At 50.0% G+C, this 14,918-nt stretch overlaps 1 protein-coding gene across 4 annotated transcripts in view; it reads left to right on the top strand.

Annotated features, from left to right (window-relative positions):
• The window catches only part of CPNE5 (copine 5), a 101,505-nt gene that overhangs the window by 45,996 nt on the left and 40,591 nt on the right, over positions 1–14,918 (top strand). For 2 of the 4 annotated variants that reach the window (XM_069563357.1, XM_069563360.1), the window contains exons 6-9: positions 147–223; positions 1,971–2,030; positions 4,076–4,126; positions 4,406–4,469. In XM_069563357.1, coding sequence (XP_069419458.1) covers positions 147–223; positions 1,971–2,030; positions 4,076–4,126; positions 4,406–4,469 — 252 coding nt within the window. The remainder of the gene's footprint in view (positions 1–146; positions 224–1,970; positions 2,031–4,075; positions 4,127–4,405; positions 4,470–14,918) is intronic. The other 2 variants (XM_069563361.1, XM_069563358.1) reach the window with 1 other exon arrangement.

Genomic DNA, 14,918 nt, shown 5'->3' with positions numbered 1-14,918 from the left:
GGGCTTCACTATGACACAGTGTGTGTGTCTGACGCTACATCCTGTCATTTCAGAGCCCTCGTATATCCAGGTGTGGGGTGATGGGGGAGGTGGGAAGACTGTGAGCCTAGTGGGTGACTGGTCTTTTTTGCACCCTGGATGTGCAGGATTTCCTGGGCCAGGCTTTCTGCACCCTTGGAGAGATTGTGGGGTCCCCTGGGAGCCGCCTGGAGAAGTCCCTCACGTAAGTATACAGGGAAGTGGAGCCTGTCTGGGTTGCTTCCTCAGTGATGGTCTAACTTGCTGTTCATCCTTGCTGAAGGCTAGCTCAGGGGAGGGGCAAGCCGTCAGCCGGTCATCATGGGCAGTCAAAAATATGGAGACTGTAAGGGCCTTGCCCTTACAGGACTTTTAACCCAATTATCTTGGAGGGAACTCGGCTCACTTATTAGAGACCCACATTCCTTAGAATGGCCCGAGACCTTATGTAGTCCACTCCCACCCCCCACCCCATCGTTATATACGGGAAGAAACTGAAGCCTAGAGAGGGAAGTGATTTGCCCAAGGCCGCATAGCTAGGAAGTAGAAGAGCTAGGATTTGAACCTAGGGATCTGCTCACATAGAGTAGCCTTCAGATTGCTAGGATGGCAAAGCCCTCCCCATCCCACCCTGCCCCTGCATCATAGGGTTTTCAGTGCTTTAGGGGGAAACTATTACACTGAACAGGCTCCGCCATGAAGAGTCTCAAGGCTTCTCACAGTGGAGCCTGGGGGTGGCTTCAGGGACCAGCCAGGCTTGCCCAGGCAGTGGGGTGACCTCTCTTGTCCCTGTTTCTCAGGAAGCCCCAGGAGCAGGGCCCAGGCAAGAGAGGCCTGAAAACTGGGACATTTATCCAGGTCACAGGGCAGGGTGGGCAGAAAAGCCCCCCTCCCCCCTCCTCGCTTCTGTCAGTTTCACACTGGACAATGTCCCCTCATCATGATCAATAACTGCAGAATGTGTTATTTGGGGGGTGGGGGCTGGTCTCTTTCCCAGGCCCTGTCTCTGACCCCCAACAGCTATGTGGAAACTTCAGAGCCCCCAGAAAGTCCTCCTTGTCCCCCAAAAGTTCTCCTCCTCTGGCTTCACAGAATATAGTGATAAATAGCTATCATTTCTTGAGAATAGAGAGTAATCCCCTGTTTGAGGGCTCTGAAGCTTATAGAATTTGAGTCCCAGGAGTCAGTGTGTGTCTTCTCCTCTCAGCTCCCAACTGCCTGGGTCAAAAGCACCTGAGTTATTTGGGTCTGTTTCTGGTGCTGGCCCCTGGCCCTCCAGCGGTGGAGGGGCACACCTTCTGGAGGGGCTGGAGAAAGACTTTGGATTGGGGAGGAGCCAGTGGGAGGAGCTTTAAAGGTCAAACAGGATCTAAAATGTGGAAATGCAGGGTGCTGGGGAAGGAGGGGACCTACTCCCCCACCGAAGCTTTCACATGTCCAAGTCTAGTTGTTTCCCTGGCTAGACCTATGAATGGCTTCCTTTCAATGGTATCTGTTCTGGGCCAGACAGTGTTTCGTCTCTGTGACCTCACGAGGTCAATCTCCCCATTTCACAGCGTGCACAGTGAGGCTCAGAGAGGTCGCGCAGAGGTTCTCAGACTGAAGCAGGCATCAGTATGCCCTGGAGGGCTGATTTCGCACAGACTGCTGGGCTCCAACCCCAGGTCCAGGCAAGGGTCCAAGAATTTCCATGTCTAACATGTCCCCAGGGGAGGTAATGCTGCTTGTCCAGGAACCACTCCCCAAGAACCTCTGAGGTGAAGTTGCCCAGGGCTTCACCTTGTTAGGTTTGGGAAGAATACCTCTCCTTCCCCTGGCCTGTGGCTTTTGGACCTGTTTTGATGTTTGATCCAGAACAGAAACCTGTCTCCAAGAGTCTCGGTGATGCCGAGAGCTCTGGCCTCTCAGGATGGGGATACTCAGCTCACGACATGCTCTTTCTCTCTCCACAGAATAGGAGCGTTCAGCCTGAATTCCAGGACAGGCAAGCCCATGCCAGCTGTGTCCAACGGGTAGGCCACCAGACACCTCTGGCCCTGGAGTCCTCAGACATTCGGCCAGCTCTGCAGAAGGGGGCCTCAGGGTCCTGGTCCCATCCCTGCTCCCACCACTGTGCCTTCTTCAGTCCTGCTCAGGGGCACAGAGAGGGCCCTGGGTCCCTCCTAAAGGACCCAGGCACTTGGGGCCACTCTGCAGCTGGCCCTCCCCACACCCAGGCTAGAGCTCAAGCATCCTCAACCCCAGCGGTCAGAGGGCTCTGGGGAGCAGGGTGGGGCTTAGAGGTAGGGGCTGTTTCTGGGCATCAGCAGGGACTGGGCCCTCTTCCTTCCTGTCCTCTCCCCAGACCCAGTTTCTTCCCCACCCGCCTCTCAGCCTTCTCCTCCCTTGTCTTTATCTCCCCTCTTCTCCAGTGCTTCCGCTGCTAGACGTCAGTCTCCTCACAGAGTAGATTCTGCTAAACCCTCACTTTCTGCATTTCCTTACCAGCTGTGGTGGGCTAGCCACGTTTCCCCAGCCCCAACCCTGACCATCTGCTTTTGGCTGGCCTCATGCAAATATGGCCACAAAGACCCTCCTTCCCTTTCCTCTCCTGGTTGGAGAGAGGGTTCACACCTGGCAGAGGGTAGGGGGACCAGGGTAGGGAGCATCTGCTTGGGGGACCCACCTGGAGGAGCCACTGGCATTTGCTGAGGGCTCCTAGAAGTTGGGGTCTCAGTAGCTGGATTGTCCATCCGACTAGCAGGATGTAGGAAATGGGCCTTCAGGGGACCCAGGGATGCCTGCAGCCCAGGAAGGGTATGGATGCTAATTTACAAGAAGAGTAGAGAAGCAGGAATTGGAGAGGGAGCAGGAGTCAGAGAGAGAAACAGAAAGGGAGAGCGAGTGGGAAGAGAGGGAGAGAGAGAAAGGCCAGGCAGGTGGGAGCTGATTGGGGCTGGAGAGCGTGGAAGGAAAGATCGGAAATAGACGAGGGGCTCAGAGGCAAGGAGAGGAGCAGATGGAGAAACATTGGACCGAGGAGGCTGGTGTGAGCATTCTATGTCCCTGGTCAAACAAATCAATCTTTACCAGCAGGCAGGGCCGGCTGGGGGTGGAGGGGCTTTGGGTTACTCAGCTGGCTGCCCAAATCTAGAGGGACAAGCTGGCCACTTGGCTGGGGCAGGGGACACTCCAGCTGCAGCCCTGCTCTGGCCGCTTCATCTGGAGGTATCCGAGCTATCTCATCAGCCCCCTGCAGAGGGCCAGCTCCCCTGCCTCCTCTGTTTGAGAATCTCTCCCTTCAAGAGCCGGCACTGGAGAGAGCTCCATCAGTGGTTCTCTGAAATGTGTTCCGCAGCCAGCATGCTGTGGCCCTAAGGGCTGGCTCAAGTGTGGGCTGCATTTCATCAGCTCTGCAGAGTTGTAAAGGGTCACAGGCAGGGAGAGAAACGGTGCTTTTGAGGCCTCCGTGTCAGGCGAGGTGTGTGTACGTATTATCTTGTAAAATGGATGCTGCAGTCACACCCATTATATGGGCTAGGAAACTGAGACTCAGAGAGGTGCAGTAATGAGCCCAAAGTCACACAGCTACTGGACAGCTGCCATTTTCTTCTCCCTCTCAGGGGCCCTGGTTGCCCTGGGACCTCCCCCACGCTGGGGTTAGTCCTCAACATCAGAGTGCTATGGGCTGGTACCTGGGTGAGGTGGGGTCCCTCCTGACCAAAGGAAGAGGTCATAGTAGAACCCCACCCTGGGAACTTACTCCCCTAGAGAGGATTCTCTGGGGGAGGGGGGCCAAATTCACGTCCTGGTCACCCACCTCATAGAGGAGCCTCAGGGTTGGCCGAGATCTCTCTCCCCCAGAGAGACCCCAGCCAAGAAGTTGCAGGGGAGGGGGCCATGGGAGACGGCCTGGCAAGCTGCCATCCAGAGTACACCTGTCCTCCTGTTTCACTACCTCTTACTGCTCTCCTTCCTCCGATGGATCAGAGTGGCTCAGAGCTGGGGTGTTCCGGGACTCTGGGGATCAGCTGGGTGCAGGGTGGGGTGGCTAGCCCACGAGGTCTTTTGCCCACAGAAGTGGTCTCTGGACGGAAAGTTTGAGAACCACTGGTCTGGAAGCCTCTGGGTGAGTCTGGATGCTTTTCTAGGACTTTCAATGCAGACAGTACCCTTCTTGGTGGGCTCTTGGGGAGCAGGGGTGGGGCAACTCCAGGCCTGGGGCCCTGGCCCAGGAAGCAGCGCCCTAGGTCACAGGAGACTCTGTCTTCTTAGGGGCTTCAGAGCAGATCTGCTGGATGGTGGTGGGGAGGTGAGGGGAGGCTGAAGAGGGCTGAATCAGGGAGAGCTCAGGCTTGTGGTTATGTCTTTGTCTGACTTTCCGTTCTCTCATCTTCTCCTCTCTCAGCGGTGTCCCAGGGAAGAAATGTGGCACCATCATCCTGTCTGCTGAGGAGCTCAGCAACTGCAGGGTGAGTGGCAGAGGACTGTAGGACAAGACCTGGGAGGGGGTGGATGGAGGGCAGGCTGGCCTCCCTGGGGCCCTGGGGCCCACAGGATGTCCTTGGAGGCACCGAGGGAAGGTGGGGCTCTTCACTTTACCCTAGCTGTCATAGAAGCCCACAGCTTTGGAGCTGGAAGAGGTCCCCCCCTTTTTAGAGCTGAGCTGACTGAGGCACAGGGAAAGGAAAAAGCTCGCCCACGGTCAGCCACTAAGCTGGGCTGGGGGCCCTGGTCCACTCCTCGCCACGACCACACTCACTTGTCCTTGAGCCAAGACTGCCTTGGCTCAACACTGGCGGCGGAGAGGCCTTTTCAGTCTGGGAGGCTGGGCGCTTGGCATTTAGTTGTCATTTTTCCCTTTTAGCTCTGGAGTAGGGTGATGCCCCTACATGGGGCTGAGGGGGTGAGAGCATGTGGTTGGTGTGTGTGTGTGTGTGTGTGTGTGTGTGCGTGCGCGCGTGTGTATGTTGGGAAGCCAGAGTCTGCAGTCCTACGCAGCCCTTGGTTTTGCTTCTTCTGTGGGACTGTAGAGAAGCAGGAGGTAGGGACAGCTCGAGGGGGGAGCTGAGGGGGTAGCCAGGGTCTTTAATAACGAGGCTGTAGTGTCTCAAACTCTGCATTCAGGGGCTTCCAGTTGGAGAATATGACACAGAATTGAGATTCTTTGGAAAGTACAGCAATGACTAGATCAGCTCAAACACAGTTGCTCTATCTGCTTTCTCTGCTTGTCTGTTTACCTCGGTGGGTCTGGTGGACCTTGACCCCAGGACTAAACCTGCCCCACATGTACACCAGCAGAGGGCGGGGCGTGCAGTAGGTGATCACAGAGGCTCTTCTGTGAATCTGTAATTGAATGAACAGGAAGCCCAAACCAAATGTCTAGGGGATGTGGACATAACTGCTACACCTGTATATGCTGGCAATCTGGACGCTATTGGAGTCCCCACAGGGGAGAGTCAGTTCAGTCTCTCAGGCGTGTCCGACTCTTTGCAGCCCCATGGACTGCAGCACGCCAGGGTTCCCTGTCCATCGCCAACTCCCAGAGCCTGCTCAGACACTGTCCATCGAGTTGGTGATGCCATCCAACCATCTCATCCTCTGTCATCTCCTCCTCCTGCCCTCAATCTTTCCCAGCATCAGGGGCTTTTCCAATGAGTCAGTTCACATCAGGTGGCCAGAGTATTGGAGTTTCACGGAGAGAACAAGGGCAAGAACCCAGCCACTATGTAGACTAGAGCTTCTATTCAAGCTTCCTGAGCCTCAGTTTCTCCACCTGTATGCTGGGGCTGATAGACTTGCTGTGAGGATTAAAGGAGATCGTGAAGGTGAGCGTGCCCGAGGGGCTCTCCAGCTAGTGGGTGTCTGGGGAAGACCAAATCTGAATTCCCTGAAACCTAAATTCAGTTTGCCCTCAGCTTCTAACTCAGTCGGTGGCTTCCTCCCTGGTTTATAATTAGACAAAGTAATACAAACAAAAGTGCTTTGGAAATTCTAAAGCTCTAGACAGTGCTGGGTGCTGCTATTGGTCTAGTTTTCCGGAATTGGTAAACAGTGTGTGTTTAGGCTCTCCTCCTCCTCCCCCACTCCGCCCTCCTCCCCCCTGCATCCACGGAAGGCAACAGCTTCTTTGATTTAAGCAGTTTCAGAGCAAGTGGGGGTGGGGGGCTCCCTCCCTTCCTCTTGAGATCGTCAGCTCCTTTTCTTTGGGGGCATCTTTGGCTGAGTTCTGTCTTTCCCTAGAATACTTGCAAGGAAAAAGAGACTAATTCCCAGCATCTGGCTGAATTAAAATAATTACATCTGATCGGCTTTGCTTCTGTCATCCCAGCATTCAGTAGGAGGATCAAAGGAAGAGGGTGGAGTCTGAGAGATGGTTTTTCACCAGAGCTGGGCTTCCTGCTCAAATGAATATATTCTGCTAGAGCAGACAAACCCTCCCTTCATCCATGGGGATGGTGTGGGCAGGCAGGGACCAGAGAAGGATTAGAGTTGACTCCAGAGGGTCATCAGCATGCTTTGATGGGTTATAGAAAAGCCCTTCTCATCGAGAATTTAAATACCAAGAAAGTTCCAACAATCAGAATTTAACCCCAGATAATATTCAGTGATACTTGGGGTTGACAAGGCTGAGCTTAATCTCCTGAAAGGCCTCTGAATTACCAAAGAATTCATTATGGTCAGCAGTAAAACAGTAATTATTGCATGTAATACTGACCAATATTTGCACAGTCCTCACAGTTGACTGAGACTCTCGTGTTGACACTCTATTTGATCATTCACCATGGGACTCGGGGGCTTTGCTGGTGGCTCGGACAGTAAAGAATCTGCCTGCAATGCAGGAGACAGGGGTTCTGTCCCTGGGCCCAGACGATCCTGTGGAGAAGGACATGGCAACCCACTTCAGTAGTCTTGCCTGGAAAATCCCATGGACGAAGGAGCCTGGTGGGCTACAGTCCAAGGGATCACAACTGAACAACCAACACTTTCACCTTCGTGGGACTCAGGGCTGGATAGGTGTGAGTGACCCAGTGTCCAGATGCAGAGAAGTTGGAGAGGCCTGCTTAAGACTGCAGGATTCTAACCCAAGCCTGTGGTCTGGGAGTGTTTCCCTCATCCAGTGAAGTTCTGAACCTTCATGGCACATAGAACAGCTATGAGCTTTGTCAGGCCAGTAGCTGTTAGTAGGCCTTATGAGTGGCTGGACTTCTAGAGAGAGGCAGGAGGGTGTTGTGGGTGTGGGTGGTGAATAGTTCCTAGGCTTCCCCTTCCCAGACCCCTAGCTGCCCCTAGGCCTGCCAGGCAGCCAGACAGCCTTGCTCCGGAGCCAGGAGTCCTTGGCCGGAAGCGCATTCTCAGTGCCATCCAGTCAGGTCCCTGTACACACTGGCGAGAGTGTGACTCACCTCTCACCAGCCAAGGAAGTCAGAGCTCCACCTGGCAGCTATCCCTCCCCATCCCCTTCTAGATATCAGCAGCCTGGCAAATAGATGGGGAAACAATGGAAACAGTAACAGACTTTATTTTCTTGGGCTCCAAAATCACTGCAGATGGTGACTGCAGCCATGAAATTAAAAGACACTTGTCCCTTGGAAGAAAAGCTATGACCAACCTAGACAGCATATTAAAAAGCAGAGACATTACTTTGCCAACAAAGGTCTGTATAGTCAAAGCTATGGTTTTTCCAGTAGTCATGTATGGATGGGAGAGTTGGACCATAAAGAAGGCTGAACACCAAAAAAATTTATAGTTTTGAGCTGTGGTGTTGGAAAAGACTCTTGAGAGTCCCTTGGACTGCAAGGAGATCAAACCAGTCAGCCCTAAAGGAGATCAGTCCTGAATATTCATTGATGCTGAAACTGAAGCTCCAATACTTTAGCCACCTGATGTAAAAAGCCAGCTCATTAGAAAAAGACCCTAATGCTGGGAAAGATCGAAGGCAGGAGGACAAGGGGACAACAGAGGATGAGATGGTTGGATGGCATCACGACTCAATGGACATGAGTTTGAGCAAGCTCCGTGAGATGGTGAAGGACAGGGAAGCCTGGTGTGCTGCAGTCCATGGGGTCACAAAGAGGCGGACACGACTGAGCAACTGAACAACAACAAAGCCTGCTTGTGTTTTCATTCATTTCATTTCATCAAATATGCTTTGGCTCAGTTTATGCCCTCCCAAAGTTTTCCATTTTGTATGAAAGACAGAAATTGCCAACCAGCAATCACTGTACAGCAGGGTCATCAATCCTGTCAGACCCATTGCCTCTTTTTTTATGACAAATATTTTATAGCAGTCTTTACTATCCTGAAGGAAAATTCTTGGATGTAGCATATAATATGCCAAAATACATACAGGTGAGGCAATGAGCCCTTGCAACTACCTAGAGGAAGAATACCGTAGCTCTTGCAAGGGAAGGAGCAGGAAAACAATAACGAGTGACATCAGAGAGGCAAAGGTGTGGGTGAATGTGGGGGCCAGATGGTGTGGGGCTTTGTGCATGGGGAGCTTAGCTTTGAGTCCTCATTGTTCTAAAGACAGACTTCAGAGAGAGCCCAGTGTCTCCATATGTGAGTCTTGGGAAGATTCCGGGAGAAAGATAGGAATGAAGAGGTAAGGTGAAGTAGGGGAAGTGGTGAGGTTTTCTGATTCCCAAAAGAAGCAGGTTGATCTTTGGGAATGGTTTGTGTGTGCATGAGTGCGTGTGTGTGTGTGGTTAGCACAGCTACGTGTCCTGCATGATGAAAAATCAGCATTCAGATATCACCCTTTTATTTTTTATCTTTTTAAAGGAAGAGCGGGTACTTATTTATTTTTGGTTGCCCTTGGTCTTCATTGCTGTGCGTGGGCTTTCTCTTCTTGCAGGGGCTACTCTAGTTATGGTGTTTCTGTTGTTGCAAAGCACAGGCTCTATGGCATGTGGGCTTTAGAAGTTAGGCATTCGGGCTCAGTGGTTGTGGGACATGGACTTAGTTGCTCAATGACCTGTGGGATCTTCCCGGACCGGGAATCAAACCCACGTCCTCTACATCGGCAGGCAGATTCCTATCCACCGTACCACCAGGGAAGTTCCAGACATCACCCTTTGAAAAAGTTAGTTTGCAACATTTTGGCCTTAGAAATCATCTTTCTGGTTAACAACAACAACAAACAGAATGAAAGAAAACAAAACAAAAACATTTTTCCTGATGCTGAAAAAATAACATGTTCCCAACAGACAGTTGAAAATACAAAGATGAGAAACATCACCAAGAGATAATCATTGTTGACATTTTGAAGCCTTTCCTCCAAGGCTTTTTTCCTGTGTGTCCAAGTATATAGTTTTTTCTTATAATTAGTAGAATATGATATCCAGATTTATTTTTCCCATGTCATTAGATATTCTTGGAAGACATATTTAATAGCTACATATCAATTCTCTGTTGTATGGATGGGCCATAATTTATTAAATCTGTTCTCTTAAAGGAAAACAATATAATTAATACCTTGAACATTCTCATAGCTGACTTCTTCCATTTTCCTTTGAACTTTACTTGATGGAGTTTGGTTAGTATCCTAGACACACAGGCTCAATGAGAGGGAGGAAAAATGGTCAATCGCAATTCTCCACCTGTGAATGACCACATCAACAGATACACAACTGATTGGCTTGCTTGAGAAGCCAGGCATTAAAACAGCAGAGAAAAACCAGCTTGACCTCAACTTGGTTATTCAGCTGATGTCTAGAGATAGGCCCAGCTCCTAGACCAGCTTGAATGCTCGCCGTCTGCGTGAGAATAAACTGCAGCCTGTGAAGTCTTCACCACCATCCCAAATGCCTACCCCCAGGCCTCCTCCCTCTGCAGGCTTACCCAGGCAAGCAGGGGCTCTGGGGCTGGGCCCCTCTGTGAAAGCAAGAGCCCTTCCAGAGGTCATTGGTCACAGAATCACCCCCAACTCTGAGTTGTGTTCACTCTGTAGGGGTGCTAAATCTCAAGAGTTGTGGCTAATGATTCATTTTCTTACCTTCTTAAGTTTAATTTTTAATTTGTATTGGGGTATAGTTGCTTTACAATGTTGTGTTAGTTTCAGGCGTATGTGTGTGTATGTAACCATGCGTGTTCAGTCACATACAACTCTGCGACTCCAGGGACTGTCGCCCGCCAGGCTCCTCAGTCCATGGAACGCTCCAGGCAAGAATACCCGAGTGGGTTGCCATCAAAGCAATTCAGTGATACAGTTACATATATTCATTCTTTTTTCAGATTCTTTTCCCTTACAGGTTGTTTCTTTTCAATGTCTTCATTTTTCTGAAAACTTATTTGGAAAACAGCAAATATTAAGGAGAAGACCATAAATGTCACTATGTTCCACATCTATTTAAAAGGGTTTCTTAGGGTACAGAATGTGAGCAGTAGGTCAAAGCGTTAAGAACTTGGGCTCTGGGTCCAGACTAAATGCCATTGCTTACTAGTTCTGTGACCCTGGGCAAGTTGCTTGACCTTTCTGTGCCTCAGTTTCTTCATTTGTAAATGGCTTTATTTTACTTAAAATAGATTTTTGATATTTTATGTGTCATGGATTTTTTTTGCATTTTTTTTAATACCGCATTAAAATCTTTATTTCAATTCCTGAGATTTTGGAGTCGCTTAAATTTTGCACTGGCCTTATCCTGGCTCTCACCCTGGGGGCTGCCAGCAAGACTCAAGCCAGAGTAACCCTCCATTCTCCCCTCCTGGCTGTGGCTACCCTCTCCCAGCCTTCAGCCCACCCACTGACCTCTGACCTCTCTCCTGGGTCAAGGAGGGCTAACATGTTAGAGTAGGCCAGACTACCACCCCAGAGAAAAAGGCTGTTTGTGCTGTGGTCTCGCCAGCAGCCTGATTAACATGCGGAAAGATGCAAATGGAAGCAATCCTGCTGTTAAGAGAACTTAATATGTTTTTTAAAAAGATGGGGTGAAAAGGCAGAAATTGCAGAAAATTATATATTGCCGGAGCTGTTTTTACCATCCCTGCACTTGATTCCAGAGATGCTTCTGGTTTGGGAAAGGCATTTTATGTGCTCAGGGAGCCCCCCTCTCTCTGACTGAGAATGTCAAACAGCAGGATCTTTGACCCTTGGCCAGATTTTGCTGCTCCCTAATCCTGCTTGCCCAGTACATTTTATTGCCTCTTCTGGAGTCACATGTATATCAAGGGCTGATTCATTTATTAACCCTTATTCAAGAGGAATAGTCAAAGCATAGTAAACCTATTACCATAAACCATGGGAAAGCGTGAAAGCGTTAGTCGTGTCTGACTCTTTACAATGCCATGGACTGTAGCCCACCAGGCTCCTCTGTCCGTGGGATTCTCCAGGCAAGAATGCTGGAGCGGGTAGCCATTCCCTTCTCCAGGGGATCTTCCCCACCCAGGGACTGAACCTGAGTCTCCTGCATTGCAGGCAGACTCTTTACTGTCTGAGCCACCAGGGAGGCCCAACATAACCCATGACCTGTAGCCACCTTCAAAAGCAAGTCTCTCAGCAGCTCCATGTTCCTTGGCTCAAGGGCTCCCCACGGGTTGTGCACCCTTTAGAGAGGAAGGGTGCCTTGGTTACAGCCTAGAAAGTCTCTGAAGTTTTGTCTTATGCCCATGGATATGAATGGCCCCATACTGTTTATCATAATGGGCTTTTGGCAAATGTTACTGCGTCTAGATGGTGTTAGGGAGGACAGATCAAGTTGAACAACCAAATAAACCTCTATCAATGCCGCACACGTATTTGCTATGAGGGTGCGGTAGGGGAACGAGGTGTGGCTCACTGATGGATTTTTCCAGTTAGATGAATTTCAGATCCAATCTTTTATCTTTTTTTTTTTTTGGACTACTTTGCACAGAGGAGACTTTTGTAAAATGGATTTCACACTTCTGTGACTTCTCAAACTGAGACTGCAGAACATAATTAAACTTATCTTGATGATTCGGGGTCATCATTTGGAATCTCAGTTATTCATCTTTGGAGCCAGACTGTCTGGTTTCAATCCAAGCTTCTCCTCTTATTAAGCTGTGTGGCTTCAGGAAAGAGTATTAACCTCTCTGTGCCTCAGTTTCCTTAGCTTTAAAATGGGAATAATCATTGTATTTATCATAAACACTAGCTGGACACTGGCAATTTCATTTGGGTCAGCCTAGGAGTAAATGGCACTCAGAAAGTGTTGGCTTTGATTCTTTTATTTATTTCATCTTTTACATTTTTATTTATTTATTTTTGGCTGTGCGTGGACTTTTCTCTAGCTGTGGCGAGCGGGGTGTATTCTCCTGTTGTGGCATGCAGCCTCCTCATTGCTGTGGCTTCTCTTGGAGCACAGGCTCTAGGGCGTGTGGGCTTCAGTAGCTGCAGCACATGGGCTCAACAGTCGTGGTTCCCCTAGAGCACAGGCTCAACAGTCGTGGCACACAAGCTTAGTCACTCTGGAGCATGTGGGATCTTCCCGGATCAGGGATCGAACCCATGTCTCCCACATTGGCAGGTGGATTCTTTACCACCGAGCCACTAGGGAAGCCCCTTAAATTTGTATTAGAGTGTCACTTTCTGCTGTGGCTCTGATTCTTTTAGCTGTTCTATGCTAGGCTCTGTGGACTGGTACTTAACATATATTATCTCCCTTGGTCTTCCAAACAGTCTCAAGGGGAAGTCTCCATTTTTCCAGAGGAAATACCGAGACTTAGGTGGAATTGCTTGCCCCACGCTGCTCAGCTGGTAGATGGCGGGGGAGGGCTGGGGGTTTAATCAGGGGCTGTGGCTTCTTTGTACTGTTTTCTCTGTCAGGCGCTGTGCTGGGACCATGGCCCTCCCAGTGGGGCCCTAAATGGTCCCTGAAGTTATGGTCTATTAAGTTCTGCATTAATATTTTTCTGATATTTCTACTCCCCTTCCTGATCTTGCAGGACTCCCCCATGGGGTTTCCTAGGCAGGAAAAATAAGAGACTGTTCCTCTGGATTTTGAGGCATCTGTTTTGGTTGTTTTAAATATATGTTTGCATTTTATTGGGCTTCCCTGGTGGCTCAGACAGTAAAGAATCTGCCTGCAATGCAGGAGACCTGAGTTCGAACCCTGAGTCAGGAAGATCCCCTAGAGAAGGCAATGGCAACCCATTCCTGTGTTCTTGCATGGAGAATTCCACGGACAGTGGAGCCTGGTGTGTTATAGTCCATCAGGTCCCAAAGAGTCAGACATGACTGAGCAACTAAAACACACACATGCATTTTATAGTCAGCCAGTATAAACTGTCATGTGTAGCTCGTCTGTGTTCATTCAGGTGAGGGTGTCACACAGGTGACCTCCAGCTGTGGTAGAGGTCACTGTGATAACCGCCAAGTTATGTCCTGGGGAGCCTGAAGGGACCCTGGATTCCCAGACTGTCCCCTGAGCACCAGCCTTCCCCAGATGCCACCCCATATGGTCTCTGTGGCATTGGCACCAAAACCTAAGCCATCCAGCTTTAAAGAACAGTGATGGTCATCCTGTCCACTGCATCACTTTTTAGAAGAAGAAGCAGGAAGAGGGCTGGAAGAACTGCTGGGACTCGCTAGAACTCAGAGCTCTGTGTTCCTTGCTGAGGCTCCTCTCTGTTTTCTGATGCTACTGATGGTTCCATCCAAGGGGAGGAGCCAGGACCCACCTGATGGGGATGGGATCTGTTCACTGGGGCTTCCCAGGAGCCCACCTGCCAATGCAGAAGACATAAGAGACATGGGTTCGATCCCGGGATTGGGAAGATTCCTTGGAGGAGAACAGGGCAATCTACTCCAATATTATTGCCTGGAGAATCCCATGGACAGAGGAGCCTGGTGGGCTACAGTCCATAGGGTTGTAGAGTTGGACATGACTGAAGCGACTTTGCATGCATGCATGATCTGTTCAGCCACACAAGACCGGCTCTTGGCTTAATGCTCTGCTGTCACAGTCTTGAAATCTCTTAATACTCTTTGAAAAAAGGACCTCACCTTTTCCTTTGACACTGGGTCCCACAAATTACACAGCCAGTGCATAGCGCAGGGAGGTGAGGGGAGCCCACCGGGTCCTATGCCATCCCCTTTTCCTAGGCCTTGGGATGGAGCTCCCCAGGAAAGCATTTAGGGGCCCCCTCCATCCAGCATGAGATGTGATTGGAAATTTCTCCTGGGTAGAGCTAAAAACTGTTAGAAGTGGACCTCAGTTCAGTTCAGTCACTGAGTTGTGTCTGACTCTGCAACCCCATGGACTGCAGCACGCCAGGTTTCCCTGTCCATCACCAACTCCCGGAGCCTGTTCAAACCCATGTCCATCGAGTTGGTGATGCCATCCAGCCATCTCATCCTCTGGCATCCCCTTCTCCTCCTGCCTTCAATCTTTCCCAGCATCAGGGTCTTTTCCAATGAGTCAGCTCTTCGCATGAGGTGGCCAAAGTATTGCAGTTTCAGCTTCAGCATCATTCCTTCCAATGAACACCCAGGACTGATCTCCTTTAGGATGGACTGGTTGGATCTCCTTGCAGTCCAAGGGACTCTCAAGAGTCTTCTCCAGCACCACAGTTCAAAAGCATCAATTCTTCGGCACTCAGCTTTCTTTATAGTCCAACTCTCACATCCATACATGACTACTGGAAAAACCATAGCCTTGACTAGATGGACCTTTGTGGACAAAGTAATGTCTCTACTTTTTAATATGCTGTCTAGGTTGGTCATAACTTTCCTTCCAAGGAGTAAGCATCTTTTAATTTCATGGCTGCAATCACCATCTGCAGTGATTTTGGAGCCCCAAAAATAAAGTCAGCCACTGTTTCCACATCTATTTGCCATGAAGTGATGGGACCATATGCCATGATCTTAGTTTTCTGAATGTTGACCTTTAAGCCAACTTTTTCACTCTCCTCTTTCATTTTCATCAAGAGGCTCTTTAGTGCTTCTTCACTTTCTGCCA

This window comes from Ovis canadensis, chromosome 20, assembly GCF_042477335.2.
Source record: "Ovis canadensis isolate MfBH-ARS-UI-01 breed Bighorn chromosome 20, ARS-UI_OviCan_v2, whole genome shotgun sequence".
In the NCBI taxonomy this organism is placed as follows: Eukaryota; Metazoa; Chordata; class Mammalia; order Artiodactyla; family Bovidae; genus Ovis; species Ovis canadensis.
This window is presented reverse-complemented; position numbering and strand designations above follow the sequence as displayed.